The sequence below is a fragment of the Lepus europaeus genome, chromosome 17 (assembly GCF_033115175.1).
Source record: "Lepus europaeus isolate LE1 chromosome 17, mLepTim1.pri, whole genome shotgun sequence".
NCBI lineage: Eukaryota > Metazoa > Chordata > Mammalia > Lagomorpha > Leporidae > Lepus > Lepus europaeus.
In genome coordinates this window covers 56,097,072-56,120,624 of record NC_084843.1, presented here as the reverse complement: position 1 = coordinate 56,120,624, position 23,553 = coordinate 56,097,072, and the positions used below count along the sequence as shown (strand labels likewise).

The window sequence follows — 23,553 nt, the reverse complement described above, 5'->3', positions numbered from 1 at the left end:
ATATATATTATATTTATTGTTCTATATTAGTTATAACAAATAAGGGAAAACTGTTGTTTGTCTTTCGGGGACTGACTTATTTCACTGAGTATAAGGGTTTCCTCTGGCATCCATTTTGTTGCAAACGACAGGATTTCATTCTTGTTTTTACTGCTGAATAGTATTATATAGTATATATATAATACTTTATCCAGTCATCAGTTGATGGACATCTGAGTTGATTCCTTACTATAGCTGTTATGAATTGAGCTGCAATAAACATGGGAATATAGATAATTTTTTCATGTGCTGATTTCATTTTGTGTGAGTAAATTCCCAGGAGAGGAATTACTGGGTCATATAGTAGGTTTATTTTCATATTTCTGAGGAATCTCCATATTGTCTTCCACATTGGCTGTACTAACTTATATTCTCCCCAACAGTGGATTATGGTACCTTTTCCCCCACATCATCACCAGCATTTATTGTTTGTTGATTTCTGTGTGATAATCATTCTAATTGGGTTAAGATGAAAACTCCTTATGGTACTGATTTTCATTTCCTGATAGCTAGTGATCCTGAGCATTTTTTTCATATGTCTGTTGGTCATTTGAATTTCTTATTTTGAAAAATGCCTCTTCAAGTCCTTTGCCCATTTCTTAATTTATTGTTTGCTCTGCTGTTGTTGAGGTTTTTGAGCTCTGTATAGATTTTGGATATCAATCCTTTATCAGATATGAAGTTTACAAATATCTTCTCCCTTTCTGACAGTTGCCTCTTGACTTTGCTGAATCTTTCCTTTGTAGTGTAAAAGCTTCTTATCTTGATGTAATCCCATTTGTCTGTTTTCACTTTGATTGCCCATGCTTCTGTGGTCTTTTCCAAAAAGTCTGTGCCTACACCTATGTCTAGCAGTTTCCCCAGTGTTCTCCTCTAGTAGTTTGATGGTATCAGTTCATAGATTTAGATTCTTGATCCATTTTGAGTTAATTTTTGTAGAGGTGTAGAGTAGGGGTCTTAAATATTTCTACACACAGAGATCTAATTCATTTTCATTGGTGTCAAGAAATTTAACATAGTCAACATTTTTAGTAGACTTTCTTAAAATAGTGCTTATAAATGGCCATATAAAATCAAGATTTGCAAATAAATAGAAGTTAGAGGGTAAATATTTATTTTAAAAAGTCCCTTAAGTTCTTTTAAATTGGAAGCTCCTCAACTGCACTTAAAACATGAATTTTTCATTATCTAAACAAATATTAGAAAAAGGATTAATTCAACATATCAGGTCTTGTTGCTCAAGAAGTTCAAAATAAATATACATTCATAAATTGTAGAAAAATCTCTTTGTGTTGATTAAACATATATCATGTTAATTTGAGTTTTATAGAGTTTTAAAATATGGGTAATACTAGAAGATTCAAGATATATGAATATTAAATATAATTAAAATGAATTTGTTTTTAAAATCTGTATTTTATGCCTCTCCACATAGGAAGTTCTTATGCACTTTGGCAAATGTAATGTGAGGGAGAGCTTATTATTTTTAATGATTTATACTTCCTAAACTTTAACTATAATGCTGCAGCTTAGTAAACGTAATTAAAAGTTTTGTTAGGAGAAAAAATGACAAGTTGAAAGTAAAATTCCAGATATTAACAACATACATTATAATTTGAACAATTTAGCAGATATATAATCCAATAACCTTCCAGGGCTTGTCACAATCAATACAGCAAATATAGCATCTGTAATTTTCAAACAACCATGATTTTTTTAACTTTTATTTAGTAAATATAAATTTCTAAAGTACAGCTTTTGGATTACAGTGGCTCCCCCCACCCATAGCTTCCCTCCCACACACAACCCTCCCATCTCCCACTCCCTCTCCCATTCCAGTCACATCAAGATTCATTTTCAATTATCTTTATATACAGAAGATCAATTTAGTATATACTATGTAAAGATTTCAACAGTTTGCACCCACACAGAAACACAAAGTGTAAAGTACTGTTTGAGTATTAGTTATAGCATTAATTAACATTGAACAACACATTAAGGACAAAGATCCTACATGGGGAGTAAGTGCACAGTGACTCCTGTTGTTGACTTAACAATTGACACTCTTGTTTATGGCATCAGTAATCACCCTAGGCTCTTGTCATGAGTTGCCAAGGCTGTGGAAGCATTTTGAATTTGCCGACTTCGATCTTATTTAGTCAAGGTCGTAGTCAAAGTGGAAGTTTTCTCCTCCCTTCAGAGAAAGGTACCTCCTTCTTTGATGGCCTGTTCTTTCCACTGGGATCTCACTCAGCAATCTTTCATTTAGGTTTGTTTGTTTGTTTTTTTTTTTTTCCAGAGTGTCTTGGCTTTCCATGCCTAAAATACTCTCATGAACGATGATATATTTTCTTGGTAAGATTGTCATCTGTATTAGTACTAAGGAGGATATATGTCAATGAACAAAGTCAAGAGTGGTGTCAGTAGACAGACTCTGATATATAGTTTTGCCCAGGACCATTTTTATCTGTTAGAGAGGGCTTTCTCAAAGGTTTGTAACTCATATCAGCGAAATAGAGAAAAATTAAGAAGTGGTACCCATGTGACTCTTCTAAGATCCCAAAGAGAGCAACTACTAAACAAATAACTGCCTGGCATATATTGAGAAATGTGATGTGTAACAGAATTATCTATACTGTCCAAATATCTATTCTGTCCAATATACTAGCTATATTATATATATATATATGTGTGTGTGTATGTACATATATATGTATAATATATACTAGCTATATATATATATTACATGCATATATACATTATATAGGCATAGAGTAAATGAGGCAATGAATTTGTCATTGTATTTACATGTTATTAATTTAATTTAAAGCCAAACAGCAGAATCTATGTAGTGGTTACTGTATAGGACAATGCATCACTTCACATTACTCGGTTGTGAGCAACTCAATAGTGTACACTTTGGAAATTCAAAATATAGTCATCTATTGCTATTGAAATTGCTTCTGAGTTTCCTTCTCCCACACACACATACACCCAGACACACTATAACTTACTGATTCAATTTTGTTTATTTTGAAATTTTATAATTATTTTTAATATTCTTACAAAAGTTAAATATATGCAAAAACTATTCTAAGAAATGAATCTCCTCAGGTCACTTCTTTCTTACTTTTATCATACCTTGTAGATACCAAACCTCTGTAATCCTTTGTTTATCCTTCTTGTGAGTTCTTTTAAGTGTGAGTGAAAACATGCAGAGTAGGATATGCTTTCTTATTTCTCCTTCATTCTTTCACAAACCGTAATATATATCTTTGCACAAAATAATGAATAAAAAGACCAACATCCTCAATTTAGTCTAATCTCACAGGCTTCTTTTGTGTCTTATCCTAGTACATAGTAGTATTTCCCTGCTTCCATAATGAAAATCCTGGCTCTCAAAAATATGCATACATATCCGTATTGTGTCAGTGCTACAATACACATCAATTCCTCTGGGGTTTTGGACTCCACTGTTTACTCAGCCTCATGCTTTGATCTTTCAGTTCATCTCTTATTTTAAGGGTGTGTCTTCCAAGTATCTTCTCATAGAGAGTTCAGGGAAATTAAAAATTCTGTGTATTTGAATGTCTGAAAGAATCATACTATTCACTTGATGGATTGGCTGATTACTTAATTTAGAATTTAAAATAATTTTCCATAGAGTTTGCAAGTATTATATCACAATTTTTCCTTCAGTATCTAGTGTTGCCATTAAAAATCTAATGTCAATATGGTCTTAATATTTCTGGATGATGATCTTTTTCTCTCTTAAAGATGTATCTCTTTTCTTTATCCTCAGTGACCCACACTGTTTTTATTTGTGTCTCTGGGTGATTTTCTTGCAACCAAGCCGTAGAACATACTGCATACCAGTTATTAGCACAGCCTCTGAGTCAGAGTATCGGAGTTTGAATTTTTATTCTGGTACCTACTATTTTTCCTGTGGAAACAAAGACAACATGACAGTTTTTGTGTTTTAAACCTCACTGTCAGGATTTGGGGAAAGGCTGAGTAAAAACAAAACAAAACGAAACTATACAGTTAGAGAAACCAGAATCTTTGTTTAAGCATCAGTACCTAATGGAGGTGAAGACATGAGTCCAGGTGATAGTCATGGAAAGTTTCACAGAGGAAATGACTTCTAAACTGAATCTAAAAAATGGGTATAAAGTCACTGAGCAAATAAGGTTGTGAAAAATGTTACTTACTAATCGTCATAGACAGCTGGACAGAAAGTTGGAATTTAGAAAACTGGGATTAACTTATTTGTTTTCCCCTAAGGAATCTCCAATCCATGGGAAGAGTCATCTTAATGCCACAGATCACAAAAAGACGTATTTCTTCTACTATATATGTCATAGCTTCTTTAAAGACACTTTCCTCAACACTTCTTTCCATTTGTATACCCCAAGATATTCCCTGAACATTGAAATGCATTTTGCTCCAAGTACAGATATTGGATCGTTTTGACTGTCCATTTTTGTTTTAGTCACTTGCTGCTAAATGTTTTTCTTGATGATAGGTAGTGGAGATATTTAGGAATGAGCTTGAGCAATAGACAGGATGGTGACACTAAAAGAAAAAAGTTTAGAATGAACTTGAACAATAGATAAAATGGTAATTTATCTAAAAGAAGAAAAATGTAACAGTCCAAAGGCACATAAGACAGGAAAGAAGATAAAATATCAAAGTAATCCATGGTGTTAACAATCAGAATTCCAGTATATACTGTAGATCTCTAATAGAGATATTAAAAGGGAAGACAGAGACACACCCTCCTGAAAGACAAAAATGTAAGTGATGGAATGTACCAGTCTACAGGGAGGATGCACTCAAAGAGCTAAATGCTCAGGGAGTAAAATTTTTTCCAGCTACCTTGGATACTGTCAGCATCTACTAACATGATCTATATGTGTATTTCATGGCCTACCTATTCACTAACAGATATAGTTCCTACAAATACACATACATATTACCAAAAGACATACGCTAAGTTGTTCATTGCAGCACTGTTTTCATATATAATAGTCCAAAACTGGAAGATTTCTGAATAGCCATCAGCCAAAGAATGGATAAATAAATCATGGTATAATTATCCAATAACATACTGCATAGCAACGTGGCTGAAAAATTAATATTACACACAACAGTGAGACAAATCATATAAGTTTATGTTGAGTGTAACTAGATAGAGTGTACAGAGAATTATTCCACTTTCATGTACCCAAACAGGTCAAACTATAGTTTTCAAGCCATAAAAATTTCACTTATCCAAAAGAGGCAGTGTGGCTTTCCTGTCCAGAGAGCAGTTCCTGTTGTCACAATTACCTGCCCTACCCGTCACTTAGTAGCTGAATGACCTCAGTTTCCTCGTAGGTAAAATCAGGGTAGTAATTGCTTCTGCCTGGGAGAGCTGCTCTGAGGAGTGAATGAGTCACACACACGCAGTGCTTAGTACACTGACAAGTTGAGTGGGAACTCAATGAATGTTGACTATTATTCTGAATATTCTGAAGAAAGTTGATGGACCAAAAACAGACTTCAAATGAATTCAGAACTGGTTTAGAATCTGGCAGTATCAAGCAGACAAGATACATTGTTTGAAGTTGACAATGTATTGACCCAAAGGCCACTTTCATTTAATAAATCTACACTCTAAGGTTCAGAGCAGTTTATCTTACCTGGCACTTCAATTGATTAGAATGAATTTGTTTAAGATACCCTACTTCCTTGTCAATGAATATATGGCCTGATTATGTATTATGTGTAAATCTTGTTTCCTTGAAATGTAGGTAGAGTATGGATTCAAAACAGATTTGTTAATCTTTTATTCTTTCTAAATTACCATTAACTGGCTGTTTTTAATAAACTTTGTGTTTTCCTAAAACCATTAAAATTTTTATTTCCTTTGTTTTTTCAGAAAGAATGCTTTTGTATATCAGTATTGCTACAAATGTAATTTCACCAAACTTTGTTTTATACCTCTGTCAAATAGTTAAGAATGATGTACTGCTATAGTTTCTGTGATTGTGATTAGTTTTAAAATGTACACTGTGTGTAAAGTTGACATTTTTTCATTTGATTATTGTGTAGAGCCCTTGCCTATATTCTTGCTGAACTATGGTCCTTTTACTTTTTACTTATTCTTTACTTAGTAGAGGATTAAGCCTTTGATAATGTAAATTAAGGCAGCATCATCTCAAAAATTAAAGACAGAAAAAAGATGGAATGAAGAGGAGTGAAGGAGGGAGAAAGAAAGGGGAAGAAAAGAGAAAGGAGTGAAAGAGAGGAAGGAATGGAAGTGTCACTATATTCTCAGAATTGTATCCATGAGCTACATTAAATCTGTTCCCTCTATATTAAAATATTCATTGTTGCTTGATCCAAGCAGCCATATGTCCATAGTGTAAGTAAAGCATACCCACAGTGCATGTTTAAGCTAATGAAATGAGTGTTGAATAGCTCATTTGTGTTTTTAGAGTAAAATAGGAGTAGCACCATCTGACTTCGGAAATTAAACATTTGCTTCTAGCAAACTTTATTTTATTGAGGCTAATATTAGTGAGAGGCTCCTAGAAGAGTTAAAACAAAAGCATATAACAATCAGAAAACTATGTGTTTTGCTTAAAAATCCTCACGTTATATCACAGGCAGTGAGAAATAGGTCTTCACATGGTTTTATGTTTTCCTTTTTTCCAGAATCTACATAGAAAGATGAATGGAGCAATTGTATTATTGTAGAGACAGTAATATCATGTTGAAAGTGTTGGTAGAGAAAACAGATTATTATAATATTGCATACTTGTTTGATAAGTGATAAGAACATTTTAAGATGTTATTTATTGATTTTCATTTCATTTGAAAGAAGAGAGACAGACAGATGAGAGAAAGATGGAGAGAAAGCTTCCAATGACTGCTTCAGTTCACAAATGCCAACTAGGGTTGGCCTGGCTTAAGCCAAAAGGCCAGAACTCGATCTAAATCTCCTGCATGGGTGGCAGGAACCTGAGTACTTGAGCCACCATGTGCTGCCCCCCAGGGTGCTCAATAGCAGGAAGCTGGATCAGAAATGAAGTACTTAGGAATAGGAAGATACTCTCTAGTATGGCATGCTTGCATTCCAAGCAGTGACTTACTTGCTGTGCCAAATGTCCATCCAGAGAGAAAACCACTTTTAAAGGGCAGAACTATGGAAAAAATGTTGTAAACAATACATCACTGAGGTTTAGAAAGCCTATCTCTTTGTATTTAACTATGTATTTAGAGTTAATAGAGGATAACAAAGAGGTCAGAAGCCACACTGTCCTGTTCTTTCTGTTTTTATTTTAAAAGCAGGGACTGGGGTTGGGAAGGAGAGAGAGAGAGAGAAAGAGAGAGAGAGAGAGATCTATCTTCTGTCTGCTGGATGACTCCCCAAATGTCTGTAATGGCCTGGGGCTAGGCTAGGTCAAATCCAAGAGCCTGGAACTGCATTCCAGCCTCCCATGTGGGTGGCAGGGGCCCAAGTACTTGGAACATCTTCTGCTGCTTTTCCAGGTAAATTAGTATACAGCTGGGTTGGGAATTGAACCTGTAGTCTTAAGAGATTCTAGCATTGCAGGCTTAATACTCTGTGCCTCAACAGGGGATCCTATTCTGTTCTTTAGAGTTGTAGTTTTGTGAATAATTTTCTGTTCACCCAAGAACCTGAAGGAAATGTAATTAACTGGACATATTTTCTTAAGAATTCCCTCCTCTCTCAAAACTACTAATTGTAATGGTTAACTGATTTTGTTTGAATGTTCCCATATGCTTACATAGAAACATTACTTTTGGAGCTTCCCAAATATGAATAAAATCTAAATCACATTGAAATGTAAGCTGGTCATATTACATTGTACATTTGCTTTTGTCTGGCTTTTATATATTGTATCCACTTACTTGTTGATTCATTCAATCATTACATTCATTCAGTTCTTTTTATCTATGATGTGCCAGGATAGATATTTAGTATACAAAAAGGATAATATTTCAAGGGATCATTAAGACATATAAACAATGTAGGGCATCACAAACACATGTAACAGTTATATTAAGTAACTACTATGTGGCAAATGCCATTATACTTAATGATAAGAGCATATGTCATTAATAAGATCACACTTAAAATGCATTTGAAAGATGAGCAGAATTTGAGCAGAGGAAGTACTATTGTGTAGTTTCAAATAAGATATGTTGATAGCTTGAGAAAGCAGGGCTAAACATTGGCAATAGACTTACAATCATGAAGTAGAGCAGATGGTACTTAGTGTACATTTGGATGTACAGGATTAAGAAGAACAGGAAATCAAAAGAAAGCATTGGGATATTTTCAAGGGTGACTGAGCATCAGGATAGAACACTACTATGATTTGATTACAGTTTGTCCTCTCTGAAACTCATGTTTTTTTTTGTTTTGTTTTGTTTTGTTTTGTTTTGTTTTTTTACCAGTATGAGATAATAAGAGGAACCTTTAGTAGGTGATGAGGGCTTTGCTTTCATGAATGGATTATTTTATTCATGCAGTTAATCAATGAATGATTACTGGATTAATGGAAGGTTTAGCTCATCAGTGAGACTAACACAAAGGTAGCTTGGCTAAATCTTAAATGCTCAGTTTCTTACTACTTGTGCTGCCTCAGCCTCTTCTAGTAAGGTCATCGCTGTAGGCATTCCTGTGACCTTGGACCATAACTGTAAGCCAAAATCAAACTCTTTGTTTCTAACTTAGTCTGTAATTATTAGCAACATAAAGTGGACTAAGACAAACATAGTAGAAAATTTTTCTGAGTAGAGAAAAAATTTATGTTTATCTTTAGAGTTTGTGGTGTTATGAATTATTCAAGGGTAATGAATTTAATTTTGAATAGCTACATACATTATCTGCCACTTTTTATTGGGCAGTGCACCAAACAATGGACAGAGAAGATCACAGTTGATATTCCTGATAGGTATGGTGACTAACAAGGTATTGATGATACATGTTAGCAGGTGAAGGAAACAGAAGGCTGGAAAAAAAATTAGTGCCCATGTAAATCATCAACATTTTCCCATATCAATAACAGGGCAGGTAGGATTACAAGAAAAGTTATGCCATCTATGCAGATAAAGATTTGGGTATAGAGAAATATTTATCAATATTTATATGCTAGTTAAAATACTGCCTTTTTTTTTTAACAGATTTAGAATCATAGTCCTAACACTCTGTTTTCACCCTGCATGTTTACCTGGGGCAGTCTTTCTCAATATAGTAGTTAAGAGTGTAGATTCTGCATTTTGGCAGTCTGAGTTCAAATCTCCTTTCTGTTGTTCATTAGAAGAAACACTCTTGGGAAGATTCTTGAATTCTGTCTCTAGTTCTACTAATTAATAACACTAGCTTAATACTGGGCTATTTTAAGATTTAAATACATTGAACACTTAGAAAAGTGCTGTAAACTTAGTGAAGAGTTAATAAATGCTACTGTCATTAACATTAAAAGTAAACTTGCAGAATAGGGCTTATTTTGAAACATTAAAAATCTATCCAGAGGCAGGTTTCACCACTTGGGATGCCAATGTTCCCTATCAGATTGACAGTTGAGGTCCCAGCTACACCACTTCTAATCTGACTCCTTGCTGATGCAGCTGGGAAACAGCAGAAGATAGCTAAAGTACTTAAGTTCCTGCCACCCGAATGGGAGACCCAGATGGAGTTCCTGGCTCCTGACTTCACCCTAGCCCAGTCCTGGTTGTTGTGCCCCTTTGAGGAGTGAACCTGGAGATTTCTGTTTCTCTCTCTCTATCTCTCTCTCTGCTTTCTCTCTCTTGGAGATGGAAGATTCTCTTCCTCTCTCCCTCTCCCCTCCCCATTTCTCTTGCCACTCTGCCTTTCAGATTAATAAATAAACTGGATAACTTTTTTTTAATCCATGTCTTGGTTTTGCTAATAGATAAATTCCCATACTCATTCAGTGTTTTGTTATTTTAGGAAGAGTTAGCATGTGAGATGGTCAGTTTCTCTTATCCTTTTATTGTAGGGAGAACAACTTACCAAATAAAGTTCACAGTAATATTATTTCTCTAAGAAAGAATTAGTACTTTTAACTAAGTTTGCCTGTATTAAGAGCTTATCTGCTCTTTGTTTAAATATCTTTATGTTTACCCTTGCAACTGTTGTCCACATCGATCCTTTTATTTAAATATTGTTAGGTTTATATTGGATAAAATATATGGTTGGAGGTATGGTAAAAACAGACATTACGTAAAAGACAAAGATAATCTTTAAAACATTTCTATAAAATTGTTTTTAAATCCTTTACATGTGAGAGAATCCTGCCAAAATGTTTTATATACCCACACTTAAAATAGTTAAAAGTGTATTAGCCAAATATTAACTTAAAAATGCAGTTCTACATTTCTTAGAATCTATAAAAAGCCAAAACTGACAATCTTCTGTTTCTTGTTTATTTTAATAGTGATTCCTGAATTTGTAACACAAGTGAATGTTGCCTTAGAAGCATTAAGCAAGAACTCCTTGAATGTGTTTGATGATAATCAATTTGTGGACATCTCAAAGAAGATCTATGACACAATTCATGATATCAGATGTTCAGTCATGATGATTCGGGTGAGTTTGCCTTACCTTCCAATGAGTTATTACAGGATTCTTTGGGAATGCTTGGAATGATTGGAAGAATTGTTTGATTTCCATTCTTCAAAGTCAATGCTGAAATCTGTGGGAACTGCAGAAATTCATGTGTATCCCCAAAGTCAGATTTACCATCAAAAATAACACTTTCGTTTATGCATCTTGTGGCAATTTAAACAAATGAGTACATTTACCTGTGGTGTGTGCAGAAATGATAATTGTCGTTGTGTGCAGGTGTCATATAGCATGATCAGGAGCCAAACAAAATCCTTAAAGTGGTTTGCTTTCTTTTCTTGAATAAATAGAAAAGATCCTTCTTACTGCTGTAGTGGAATTGATAAGAATGACAACAGAATATTGAACTCTCATGGTTTGGCGTTGTCTTTTGGGGGAAATACCCATAGATGCCACCTTCTCAAGAGTGTAAATACACCATTTGTTGCAGGAACATTGTATATACAGAGACCAGGATTATGCGTTTTTGTATAAGTATTAATATTTGCTAAGTTACTGAAAAATTTAAGTCTTCAGGAAATACGTGTGTACAGATGTACCTTAGGATTTGTTCGTTGGAAGACAGATGTTGAGAAATATTTTTCTTTGTGTTATCAGTAGTCCACTTAGAAGAAAATGAGGCCAGGGCAAGAAGGATGTCAATAAGGTACAATTATGAGTCACTGTAGGTAACTAGGGCTAGATCTGGGTGAATTCTGGGAACATCTATGGAACTTGCCCCATAATTACCACACTAGAGTTGAACAGTTTATCTACCTGTTCATTCTTAGTTAAAAGATACCCTCAGAGGTACTGAGTTAAAGGATACCCTCAGAGGTACTAACCAAGAATCTTGCTCAGGAGCAATCAAGCCTTTGTGATCAGAAATAATAACCATAAATAGATGGCAACTCTGAGACAAAGATGACGGGTGCTTACAGTAGGAAGATCCACTAGGACTGGTGAATGCAATTTTTAAATGAGAGTAAATTTCAGTTTTGAAAATCTCTGAACTTAGTGTGACTATAAAATGGAAATAAAAGTTCCAAGAAGATATCAGCAGTGCATCAATAGTAACTGATAGGCCTGGATATCATAGTTAGGCTATATGGAACATTCTACAAAATTGGAATCATTTGTGGAATTTGTAAAGAAAAATAAAAGACAGTTGAGAGCACAAATGGACAAATGGATTCAATGGAATATATTATAATAGAAAGTCTAAAGGTATCAAGATGTAAGCTAGCACTTAAGGTCTTGGGAAAACCAAAAAGCAAATCATTTATACATGTTAGAGAGAAAACTGTATGTGTGTGTATGTGTGTGTGCATGTGTAAAATCCCTGACTTACCAATGACCTAACTTAAAATTTTTTACTTTATGAAGGTATAAAACTGGTACACATTCAGTAGAAATTGTACTTCAAATTTTGAATCTTATTCTTTTCCCTGACCAATGATGTGCTGTGTGGTACTCTCTTGTGATGTTGGTCATGGGCAGGCAAAACTAAATTTTAGTCTTGTGTTTGATTGCTGTACATCTTGAAATTCAATTTTTGAGGCTTACAGGATATATAAATTTGTCAATTTTATTCCCTCGTTCATTTTTCTTTGTTTTTTAAAGGTCATAGTAATATTAATTTTGTCTTAAGATCCTTAGGATCATGAATGAGTTTTTATAAAACAAGTATTTGCTAAGTATGTTTAATTTGCAGTGACTTAGAGTGAATGTATGTATTGATTTGCATAGGATAATCTTAGATTGTACCCCCATTTACTCTTAAAAGTGTTGAATTAGGATTCAAAATTGTTATGCTCACTCTAGTTACTCTGGGTCATGATGCATTGTTTGAGGCTCCATGGTGTATCATCTCCAACCACTGGGCAGCTTTCTGTAATGCTGGGCACTAATGATCATGGCTCTCTGTCAGCCTGGTTTTCCAGCCTGAATGCTGTCTCATATTAGCTTGTTCTCTTGCAGTCTTACAGATCCTTTGTTGACAGCGGGAAATCTATCCAGGCACCATTTAAAATTTATTTAACATACAAAGGTTTTTAGACCTTTTCATTTCCCAATGTTAAGCAGGTTTCCTAAATTCATCTTAGTCACTCTGCTGCTCATTCTCGCAGGCATCTTGCCATGGAATCCCAATACAAATATGCTGTCCTTTTTGGAAACGATATGACTCCTTTATAGTATCAGAGCCAGTTTGTAAAGAAGCCAGCTACCAGGGGACTTCCTAAGGGAACTTAATAAAGGCCTGCAGCAAAATAACCTTAGCTTTACATGCAAATTTAAATCAAACTGCAGTAGGAAGAATTCTATAGTGGGGCTCCTACCTTTATCTCCGTTTTAAAAAAAAAGTGAAAAGTAAAGAAACCCAGAAATTCCAGCTGGCACTGAGCAGCAAGAACTGAAGTCATACTCTCTGCACATTTAATGGTCTTTCTCATGTGTATACCATTTGAAGACACTTTTGAGTAAGGGAACAGAGATGGCCAAAGTAAGAAATAATATTCACTGTCCAACACTGGTTAAGCTACAAAACTGTCCTAGTCAGTGATCTTTTCTTTTTTTGCAAAGCCTTATTTTTTACTTGAAAGTCAGAGTTAACAGAGACAGAGAGGGAGAGACAGAGAGAATCTTCCATCTGCTGGTTCATGCCCCAAATGGCTACAAAGGCAGGTCTGAGCCAGACTGAACCCAGGAGCCCAGAGCTTCTTTCAAGTCCCCCAGGTGTGAGCAGGGCCCAAGCAGCTGAGCCACATTCTGCTGCTTTCCCAGGTGCATTAGCAGGGAACTGGACACAAATGGAGCAGCCAGGACACAAACTGGCACCCATGTGGAATGCTGGCTTCACAGTCTGAGGCTCTACCTGCTACACCACAATGTCAGCCCCCACTGTATTGTTTTTATTAAGAAAATTTAAATGCTTCAAAGAATAAATGCATTTATCCACATTGGACATAACATAACGTATACATGTAATAAAATATCACATAGTAACCCATACATATGTATAATTTATATGTGTTTACTAATTTGTTGAAAGAAAATTTCTAAAATGCCAATAAAAGGTAAAAAAAAAATAGTTCTGGGGCCAGCATTGTGCAGTAGGTTAAGCCACCATCTGTGACACAGGCATCCCATATAGAATACCAGTTTGAGTCCTAGCTGTTGTGCTTCTGATTCAGCTTCCTGTTTAGATGCCTGGGAAAGCAAATGTACTGAGAACCCTGCACCCAAGTGGAGTCATGCATGAAATTCCTGGCTCTTGATTTCTGCTGTCCCGGCTCCAGCCTTTGCAACCATTTGGGGAGTGAACCAGCAGACAGAAGAGCGCTCACTCTCTCTTTGTGTCCCCTCCTACCTCAAACAGCAAACAGTATTTGAAAAAAAAAAACAAAACAAAACAAAACAAAAAAAACCAATTTCAACTCCCGGGTTACATTTCAAAAATAACTCTTAGAGAGTTAAGTAAATCATTCAGAGAATGTACTCTGAAAAAATATAGCTTATGAAGTGGTAACTTTTTAAAATAGGCTTTAGAGTAGTGAAGAGAGGGAAAGAGATTGAGAATTTTATAGTTCTCATCTCTATAAAATAAAAGATGGCGTTTCAAAGGGGGAAATATTCTGGAGTCTGATAGTAAAAGGTCTGTAAGTGAATTGAGGTGCTGGAGGTCACACAGTGATAGGAGAAGTCACAGGACGAGCCTTTGGGTCTTTAGACACCTGCTTCAGAACATTTTCTTTTACCACAGGATAAGGAAGCAGCTTAATGTTTTCACACCACAGGAAACTTTAGATTTCATTGACTGCCCTTTGATGATGGACCAGTTATAAACACATAAGCCCCAAGAATCACTCGCTGGGCAATTTGTTGAAGAACACTTACCCCACAACTCCCGGCTCCCTTAGATTCAAACACAATGGCCTGCTGGCTTTTCCCGCAATTTTCCACACCCACCCATGTTTCCGGCATCTTTCTACTTCTTGCTTTCTCTGACTGCAATGCGTTCTTCCAGGAAACCATATGTGAGTCCTCTTCATGTTCACTGCAACATTACCTTGTGCAACATCCTGCACAGATCCTGTAGAGTTATGTATAAAATGGCATTTCTCAACTCAGCCATGCTCCATCTTCTTAGTCAAGTTTATGCCTACATAGTATCTGTCAAGGCTTTTGACATGTTATGAACTATTGCTGCATGTATCTGTTATTTTTCTCCCCACATAAGAATGTGAGCTCTCTGAAGGAAGGAATTCTTAGCCCTTTAAAACAAAATCAGATGTCAGGATATTTTATATTAAATATTAAGCGGTTAATTTGGTTTCCAAATTTGACATTTGTTTGAAATGTCATGATTGGATTCCAAGGGATATAGGGTGAGAGCAAAAGTGATGTTACTTTTTCATATTTTATGTTGCAAAATGATGTGCAACAGGAAACTAGTTTGATTAGTACTATCATCAAGATTTCAAATTTACTTGATCTTTAATTTAAGACGATTTTAAGAGTACCAGAAATTCCTACTAAGTATTTTATATCATGGTCACTAAAGTGATCATGGATGCACAGTGTATGTGAGTATTGAGGCTTTTAGTCTTCATGCAAGTTTCAATAAAATTAGTTGTGTGTGCTTGTTTTAAAAGTCCTTCATTTCATTTTGTGCACATGGCTAGATTGCTTTTTTAAAATTATGGTAATTATAGAACAGCTCTGAGACTTGTAGGTTTTGTGTATTATTTGAGTTGTGGAAGAGTTAAAGATCCTTGAGTTTGGGCTTGTGGAAGTTGCTAAGTGTCTCTTACATACATTATCTAACATTATAAGTCCCTTGGTATTATAAGCTCTGAAAAGCCATAAAATTGTCCACAAATTTAATGATTAAAAATCCGTTTTATACTGTCTTCTATTGCAATGTTTGGAGCAAAAATCAGAAATTTAATTAAAGCCATAAAATATAGAAAGATAATATAACAATTGTTTTTAACCTTAAAATGGCTAAAAAAATACATTTTAACCAGTCCATGTTGGTCTATTTACTAGAAAATAAATAAAGCAAAAAACGGATTTTTATATATTTACTATTATCACCAACATTAGTGATTTGGAGACTACTTTGTAGTAGATGCTTATCAAAAACTTCTGTTGACACTATATTTATAGGTGGATAACCCTTCCAGTGAACCCTGCTATCTGAACTCTTAGAGTACAACCTTATATAAGGTTCCAATACTCCATATTTGAGGACATCCCCTTTCTTTAGAATATTTGTGTGACCCTGAAAAAATGCTTTCAACTTCAGATTTTGAAAATTTATTTATTTGAAAGGCAGAGTTACAGAAAGACAGGGATAGATGGAGTGAGAGAGATCTTTCATCTGCAGCTCTACTCCTCAAATGGCCACAATGGCTGGAGCTGTGGCAGGCCAAAGTCAGGAGCTTAGAATTCTATGTACTCGGAGCATCTTCCACTGCTTTCCCAGACACATGAGCAGGAAGCTGGATCAGAAGTGGAGCAGCCAGGTTTCGAACCAGTGTCCATAAGAGAAGTGTCAGCCCCTCAACTTCAGATTTGTCTTCTTCATATGAGAACAACCAAATAATGCATGATTAGAGTTTAACTTACCACATGCAAAGTATTTAGCGAAGCTTTTAGCACACTCTAAAGGCTCAGAGATTGTTAGTATTTTTTAGCGTATCAAATACTCCCAAATCACAGTAGCTTCTCAATGATTCAATCTTTTGATACTGCCATCTCTGTTAATTGACCTCCACTAATATAAAAAAAGGAAATAGAGAGTAAGTGAATTAATGGGAAGTTTAGTAACCAGACATCAGTGTGGCATATTGTCTTCTAAATCCCATTGGCCAAAATCCAAGCAAATGGACTCAAATGAACTGCACAGGAGTTGGCAAATGATCTCTTCCAGTGTGTCTAAGAAAAACATAAATGGGGTTGATGAGCATATAACCATTCCTCACCAAGATTTTTGTTTCGCTTATTATTTCTGTGTGCTAAATCTAAATTTAATGCTATACAACAGCTACACATTTATTATGCTCACAGAGTATATAGGCCAGAAATTCAAAAAGGGGGCAGGCATGTCCCTACACATGTGGTGCTTGGGCTGATGACTAGGAGACCAAGAGAGATGATATTTAACCTCTCCTGTGGCTTGGCTTTCACATAGTATGAATGTCTCTTGATAGTTAGACTTCTTACAAGGTATTTCAGGGATCCAAGAATAAGTGTTACAAAACATAATTAGCAAATTGCCTTTTTTAATCCAGCCTTGGAAATCATATGATGTCACTGCTGTCATAACCCATTGGTAACACAAAATGTCAAATGCCTTCCAGATTCAAAATAAGGGAGACATGAACTCCACCAAGCATGTGGGAAAAGAGATAACATTGTATCCATCTATTGAAAATGAAATGTGCACCACATTTATTACCTTAACTCTTATCAGAATCATCAGCACTAACAATTATTATCTTTTGTTCTATTTTATTACCATAATTTCATTTAATTAGCTTTCTGCTCACTAAATAACCAAATAAGCCAATAGAGTAATACTTTTTCACTTAATTTATTTATTTGAAAGGCAGAGCAATAGGGAGAGGAGAGAGACAGAGACAGAGAGTGAGAGAGAGGGGGATCTTTCATATGTTGATTTGCTCTCCAAATGGCCACAACATTCAGATCTGGGCTAGACTAAAACCAGGAGCTAGGAACTGGTCTCTCTTACATGGTTGGCAGGAGCTCAAGAACTTGGAAAATTCTCCACTACCTTTCCATGCACATTAGCATGGAGCTTGATCAGCAGCCGATTAGTCACAGCCTGGCATTCCACTATTGGATACTGGCAGCACAATGCCAGCCCCCTGGAAAGATTATTAAATTGCATCAGGTAATAATTTGATGACATTTAAATATTTTATTGATTTGATTTATCAAATATTCAAAAGCATTTGAAATTTTTCTATATTTTATTTATTTGAAAGCCAGAAAAAGAGATAGAGAGACAAAATAGCTCTAATAGTCAAGGCTGGGCCAGGCTGAATCCAGGAACCAGGAACTCAATCCAGTGTACTACATGGGTGACAGTGACCTAAGTGCCATCACTTTCCTCCCCCAGGGTGTACATTTTTGGAGGCTGGAATCAACAGTGGAGCCAGTTTTCAAACCCAGACACTCTCATATAGGATATAGGAGTACAGTTTTCTCAATCAACCACTTGAGATCTTTTTTTTTTTCAAACACTGAGCTAGGTTTTAAAAATGCAAACATGAATGAGTCATGATCTTTGCATTCAAATAACTGGTTTTATTTACTAAAGATATATAACCAAATGAAGGGAATATATTCTGATGAATAATACAATGGAAGTATATAGAAGAATTATTAGAAACATAGAGGTTTTTAATTTTAATATGGAGGAAGTTGTGCATAAGCTTAGCCATTTAGTGATATTTCATTTGGGCTTTGATAACTGAATAGGGATTGCATCATTAGGGTTGTGATTTATGACATTTGCAAAGATATATAGGTAAAGACATGCTTAGAGACAACAGCAACTAGATCAGGGTGCCCAGACTCCAATGTATAGGTGAGGGAAGAAGCCTCTAGTTCCACAGATCCCGTGAAGTTGCCTTTGTAGATCTGAAAGATCTTCCCCAGGGGCTACTTCTGTCCCAGGTGTATGGAGCTCTGGTTTCATCCCCACTGCTCTTCCTTCCTCCCAGAGTGGCTGCCAGGTACAGGAGGCACAGGGCGTGATGAGCTACCAGCCCCACTGCGGGAAGAGCCGAGGACTGAGGGGCCTAGGAGGCCTATGAGTGGTAGCTTGGGGGCCGGGGGTGGGGGGCACTGTGCTGGGGTAGCTGGTGGCTCCTCCTGCTGTCTTTGTTGGCAGGATGGTAGGGTCAGCATTCTCTGGGGGGCAGCCCTCTGAGAGGGAGGAGGTGGTGGTTGCCATGGCAGCTGGAGGGGGTCCAGTGGGCAGGGCGCCTTCAGAATGGAGGGTGGTTGTGGTTGTCACGATGGCAGACATGGTGTTTGCTGAAGGGTGCTGGTCTGCATGGGGCGTCATTGTCGCCATGGGAGATGCAGCCTGAGAGGAGGGGCCGCTGGGATGGGGAATGGAGGAAAGGTATGAGAGGAATGAGAGGAATGATAGAAAGATAGTCAGGGCTTATCTTTTTTTTTTTTTTTAAGATTTATTTATTTATTTGAAAAAGTTACACAGAGAGAGGAGAGGCAGAGAAAGAGAGAGGGGGAGAGAGAGAGAGAGGTCTTCCATCCAATGGTTCACTCCCTAATTGGCTGCAATGGCTGGAGCTGCGCCGATCAGAAGCCAGGAGCCAGGAGCTTCTTTGGAGTCTCCCAAGTGATTGGAAGTGGAGCAGCAGGGTCTAGAACCATCACCCATATGGGATGCTAGCGCTTCAGGCCAGGGCGTTAACCTGCTGCACCACAGTGTAGGCCCCAGGGCTTATCTTAATCCTTTGTGCAATGTCCAGGAGACTTAAATGGTATTCAAGAGTCACTCTGTAGAAATATGCAGTAAAAGGACATAATCCTCTGATTCTCACACCATAATCGGCAACTTTAACTTGTCTAATAATTTAAAATTGAGACTCTTTTAACAAGAGAGAAGGAAGATATATGATTGAGTAGGCAACAAACAATCCCCTACAGTCTATTTACTATTAAAGGAGGATAGAAATTTTAATCAAATACTAATCACCCTGTTTATGCTTAACTAAGTATATTAATCATGTATAATTTTCACCAATTGTTCTTACTTAGGAAATGGAACCTCTCCAAATGGGACTTTAGAAGGGTGAAGAAGTTAATAATATAAGTAATAATCATAATAATAATAATAATAGAAAAAAGGGAAGTTTGCATTTGGAGCAATAACTTTTGTATTTGCAATAGGCTGCAGCCATGCATATATCAATGTTTCTGACTGCCTGTTTCTGAAGAGGTTTAAGAAATCAGACTGGCAGTCACACTTGTTCACCACTAGAGCAGCCAGGGTGAAGGGATTGAAGTGCTGTCTCGTCAGCTTCGGGGACTCGCTGAGTCTGTTCCAAAGCATAACGTGTCCCTTATTATAGAGAATTTTTGGTGTTAAATTGATGGAAGAAATTGCTAATCAAAATGCAAGTGGGAGATGTAAATGCAAAAAGATATGAACTCACCAATTAATGCACAGAGAATCATTTTCTCCTTCAGATACCTTGTTTCTTTATTAAATCTGAAGCTTTACACGTTAGCTTCAAAGGAACCACATCAATCAGAGAAGGTTGAAAGACTCTGTTATGCTGTGATGAGCACTGGATTGGAAATCAAAAGACCTTAATCCTGGCCTCAGCTACATTCTATATTAGCTCTGCAGTCCTGGTTCCCTCCCTTTAACACATTGCTACATGGCATCCTAACACATAAGGTGAGGGGGCTCCTCATGCTTGCCTTGCTAATCTTATTGCATATACTTTAAAGAGTCCTCCCTCCTTCTTTCCCTGTGTCTCCTCTTCTGTCTATTCCTTGATAATATTTTATCCATGTATTTATAACAGTTTTACTGAGTGCCTGCTATTTGGCCATAAATCTTCCACTTAGGCATATCAAGATGGATAAGCTAGATAAGATCTCCTTCTTTATGAAGCTTATGTTCTTGAAGAGAAAAACAGAGTAAACAAACACACAGACTAGGCACTTAGGATAATTTATATGAAGTAAATAGGACAATATAATGGAAAGCAATTTGGTATATGAGATAACAAACTTTAAATATAGTAGTTAAAGAAAAGCAGATCATTTCCAAAGATGACACAATCAGGGAAATTCTTATCTGTAAAGAACAGACAGGAAGCACTCTTTCTACCCTTAGAGAATGGAGGGAGAAGTATGATAGGATTTTTTTAAATAAGATTTTTTTTTTTTCTTTGAGAGTTAGAGTTACAGAAAAAGAGGAGGAGACAGATAGAAAGGTCTTTCATCCGCTGGTTCACTCCCCAAGTGGCCACAAGGGCTGGAGCTGGCTGATCCGAAGGCAAGAGCCAGGAGCTTCTGGGTCTCCCTTATGGAGACCAAGGACTTGGGCCATATACTACTGCTTTCCCAGGCCAAAGCAGAGAGTTGGATGGGAGGAGGAGCAGCCTGCACACGAACTGGTGCCCATATGGGATGCCGGCTCCGGTTTAGTTTACTAAGCGACAGCGCCATCCTTTTTTTTTTTTTTTGGACAGGCAGAATGGACAGTGAGAGAGAGAGAGAGAGAGAAAGGTCTTCCTTTTTCCGTTGGTTCACTCCCCAATGGCCGCTGTGGCCAGCGCGCTGCAGCCGGCGCACCGCGCTGATCCGAAGCCAGGAGCCAGGTGCTTCTCCTGGTCTCCCATGCGGGTGCAAGGCCCAAGGACTTGGGCCATCCTCCACTGCCTTCTCGGGCCATAGCAGAGAGCTGGCCTGGAAGAGGGGCAACTGGGACAGAATCTGGCGCCCCGATCGGGACTAGAACCTGGTGTGCCAGCGCCGCAGGCAGAGGATTAGCCTATTGAGCCATGGTGCCGGCCCCACTATGATATGATTTTAAAGAGGCAGACAGGTGATAGGCTATTTAGTTTTGCCAGGCATGTTAGAGTTTGAATTTTGTTCCAAAGCATTGAGAACTACAGAACTATTTATTAGTACATGAGTGTTGTGACCCCTATTGCATTTTCATAAGTCCCCCCAACTTGCTTTGTTGAGTTATTCACTTTCCAAAAGACTTGAAATATGTCTTAACCTTGTAAAACTAAAAATATAGAAGAAGAGAATGCCAGCCAGACAGAATCCTATTAGTGTCTCAAAGTGGACGAATTATAGAAGGCTCGTTATAGCTTTTTAATGCCAATACTGAGGGATTTTGAGGTACACCTTGAATGGGGGAGAATGCTTGGGGTCTGATGATATAGTAGATTTGAATGGGTGGACACAATGCACTGAAGATTTTGAAGTGCATCCTGATAAGCCTGTTAGTCTTTATAATTGATGAGTTTAGTTGTTTAGATTTCTCTTTAAGGAGCAAATATTCCCTGGGAAAAGCAGCTTGCTTGCTTGCTTGCTTCCTTTCTTCCTTCCATTTAGAAATGTCAACAAGGGAACAAAATCTACCCATTCACATTATTGTGTAACACAGACAGGAAATGGTGTTGTTTATTTCTCTCTAATCCACGGAAAACATGTTGCTAGAGATGGAGAGTGGAGATACTAGGTGTGAATTTCTGATGGTTATCTCCACCCTAGACAGTGTTGAACAGCGTACAGTTACAAAGCTCAATACAGTAGGTACATGTGGCTTCTGAGTGCTTGGAATGCGACTAGTTTGAAATGAAACGTACTATGTAAATCACGTGTTTCGAAGACACAGAAAAACAATAGCAAATATATCATTTGTATATTTTTTTCTAACATTGAAAATGTCAAATTGAAGCTAATAATATATTTTAATAAGATGTACCCAAAATATTATCAATTTGACGTATATAAAATTTTATTGTGATTACTATCACATTTTAATTATATATGTTGCTTGATTATATTTACATTAACACAAGAGGCAGACAAATTTGAAACTCATTTTGCATTAAAATTGACTATATTTTTCAAGAATGAATGTGGGATTGAAGGAAATTGGGGAGTAAATAAGGCTTTCTGGTTTCTTGTTTGGTACAGTTGTGTGGATGTGAATGAGGATGTTGATGTGAATGCCACTTAATGAGCTAGGGGAGGCTTGGAGCAATCAGTTTGGGGTAAAATTTTGAATCTGTTTCAGTGTTATCATTAGATACCAAATTTAATAGTTTATAGATAAATGGATATATGATTTTGGAACTCAGAGTATAAATTTTGCCTGTGAAGGGAATTTGGTTTTCCTTAGAATCACATGTAGACAGGATATACGAGAGAAGCAATATTATAAGAGCAACTGTTTCTACAATTCAGGTTGAGGAGGAGCTGATAAAGGAGAATGACAAAAGGTAACTCAAAAGATAGAAAGAAAAACAAGAGACTGCTATCTGAGAAGCCAAAACAAGAATTTTTCAGTTGTGTGGATATTGTTTAAAGGACTAATAAGATAATGAGAAGATGTGTTCACTGTTATTTGGAGACATGAATGTTCAAATAGGTAATATATATTTAGATATCCATTGCATTGATGTCAGGGTTTCCTGGTTTAATGACTAAGGCGGCAGCTGGCAAAAAGAGCTCAAAACCTTAATTATAGGATGAAAACACAGCCAGTCTGTTGGGACCTGAACACTTCTACAGGGCTTAGACAGAACTAGAGGATTTGGGAGAGGGACTGAGAGAAAGGATTAGATTTTCTTCTTTTAAAATGTGCAGTATTCAGGAAAGGTTTAATAGTTCTTCCCTTTCTCTTTGGCTTGCCTTTTGAAGCACTCTGTTTTCCTAATAATATAATGGAGGAAAAAAGAACAAAAGAAACCCTGACAAACGCTGAATCCATACTCTATAAAATGAACCCATTACACTTTATGTAAGCATAAAGTCATGCAAGTATAAACATTACATATAAGATTTTGATAAGAACCTGGTACTGGCATTATGGCATAGTGGGTGGAGCCGCCACCTGCCCCACTTCCAGTGCAGCTCTCTGCTAATGTGCCTGGAAAAGCAGCAGAGGATGGCCCAAGTGCTTTAGCTCCTACACCCATCTGGGAGACCAGAACAAGCTCCTGACCTGTGGTGCCTGGCCCAGCCCTGGCTATTGCAGTAATCTGAGGAGTGAACCAGGGAATGGAAGATTCTCTCTCCTTTTCTCTCCCTCTCTCTCTCTCTCTCTC

At 36.8% G+C, this 23,553-nt stretch overlaps 1 protein-coding gene across 1 annotated transcript in view; it reads left to right on the top strand.

Annotated features, from left to right (window-relative positions):
• Positions 1-23,553, top strand: part of CTNNA3 (catenin alpha 3) — a 1,620,267-nt gene that overhangs the window by 1,289,661 nt on the left and 307,053 nt on the right. Inside the window, exon 12 of the mRNA XM_062214092.1 lies at positions 10,518-10,669. Coding sequence (XP_062070076.1) covers positions 10,518-10,669 — 152 coding nt within the window. The remainder of the gene's footprint in view (positions 1-10,517; positions 10,670-23,553) is intronic.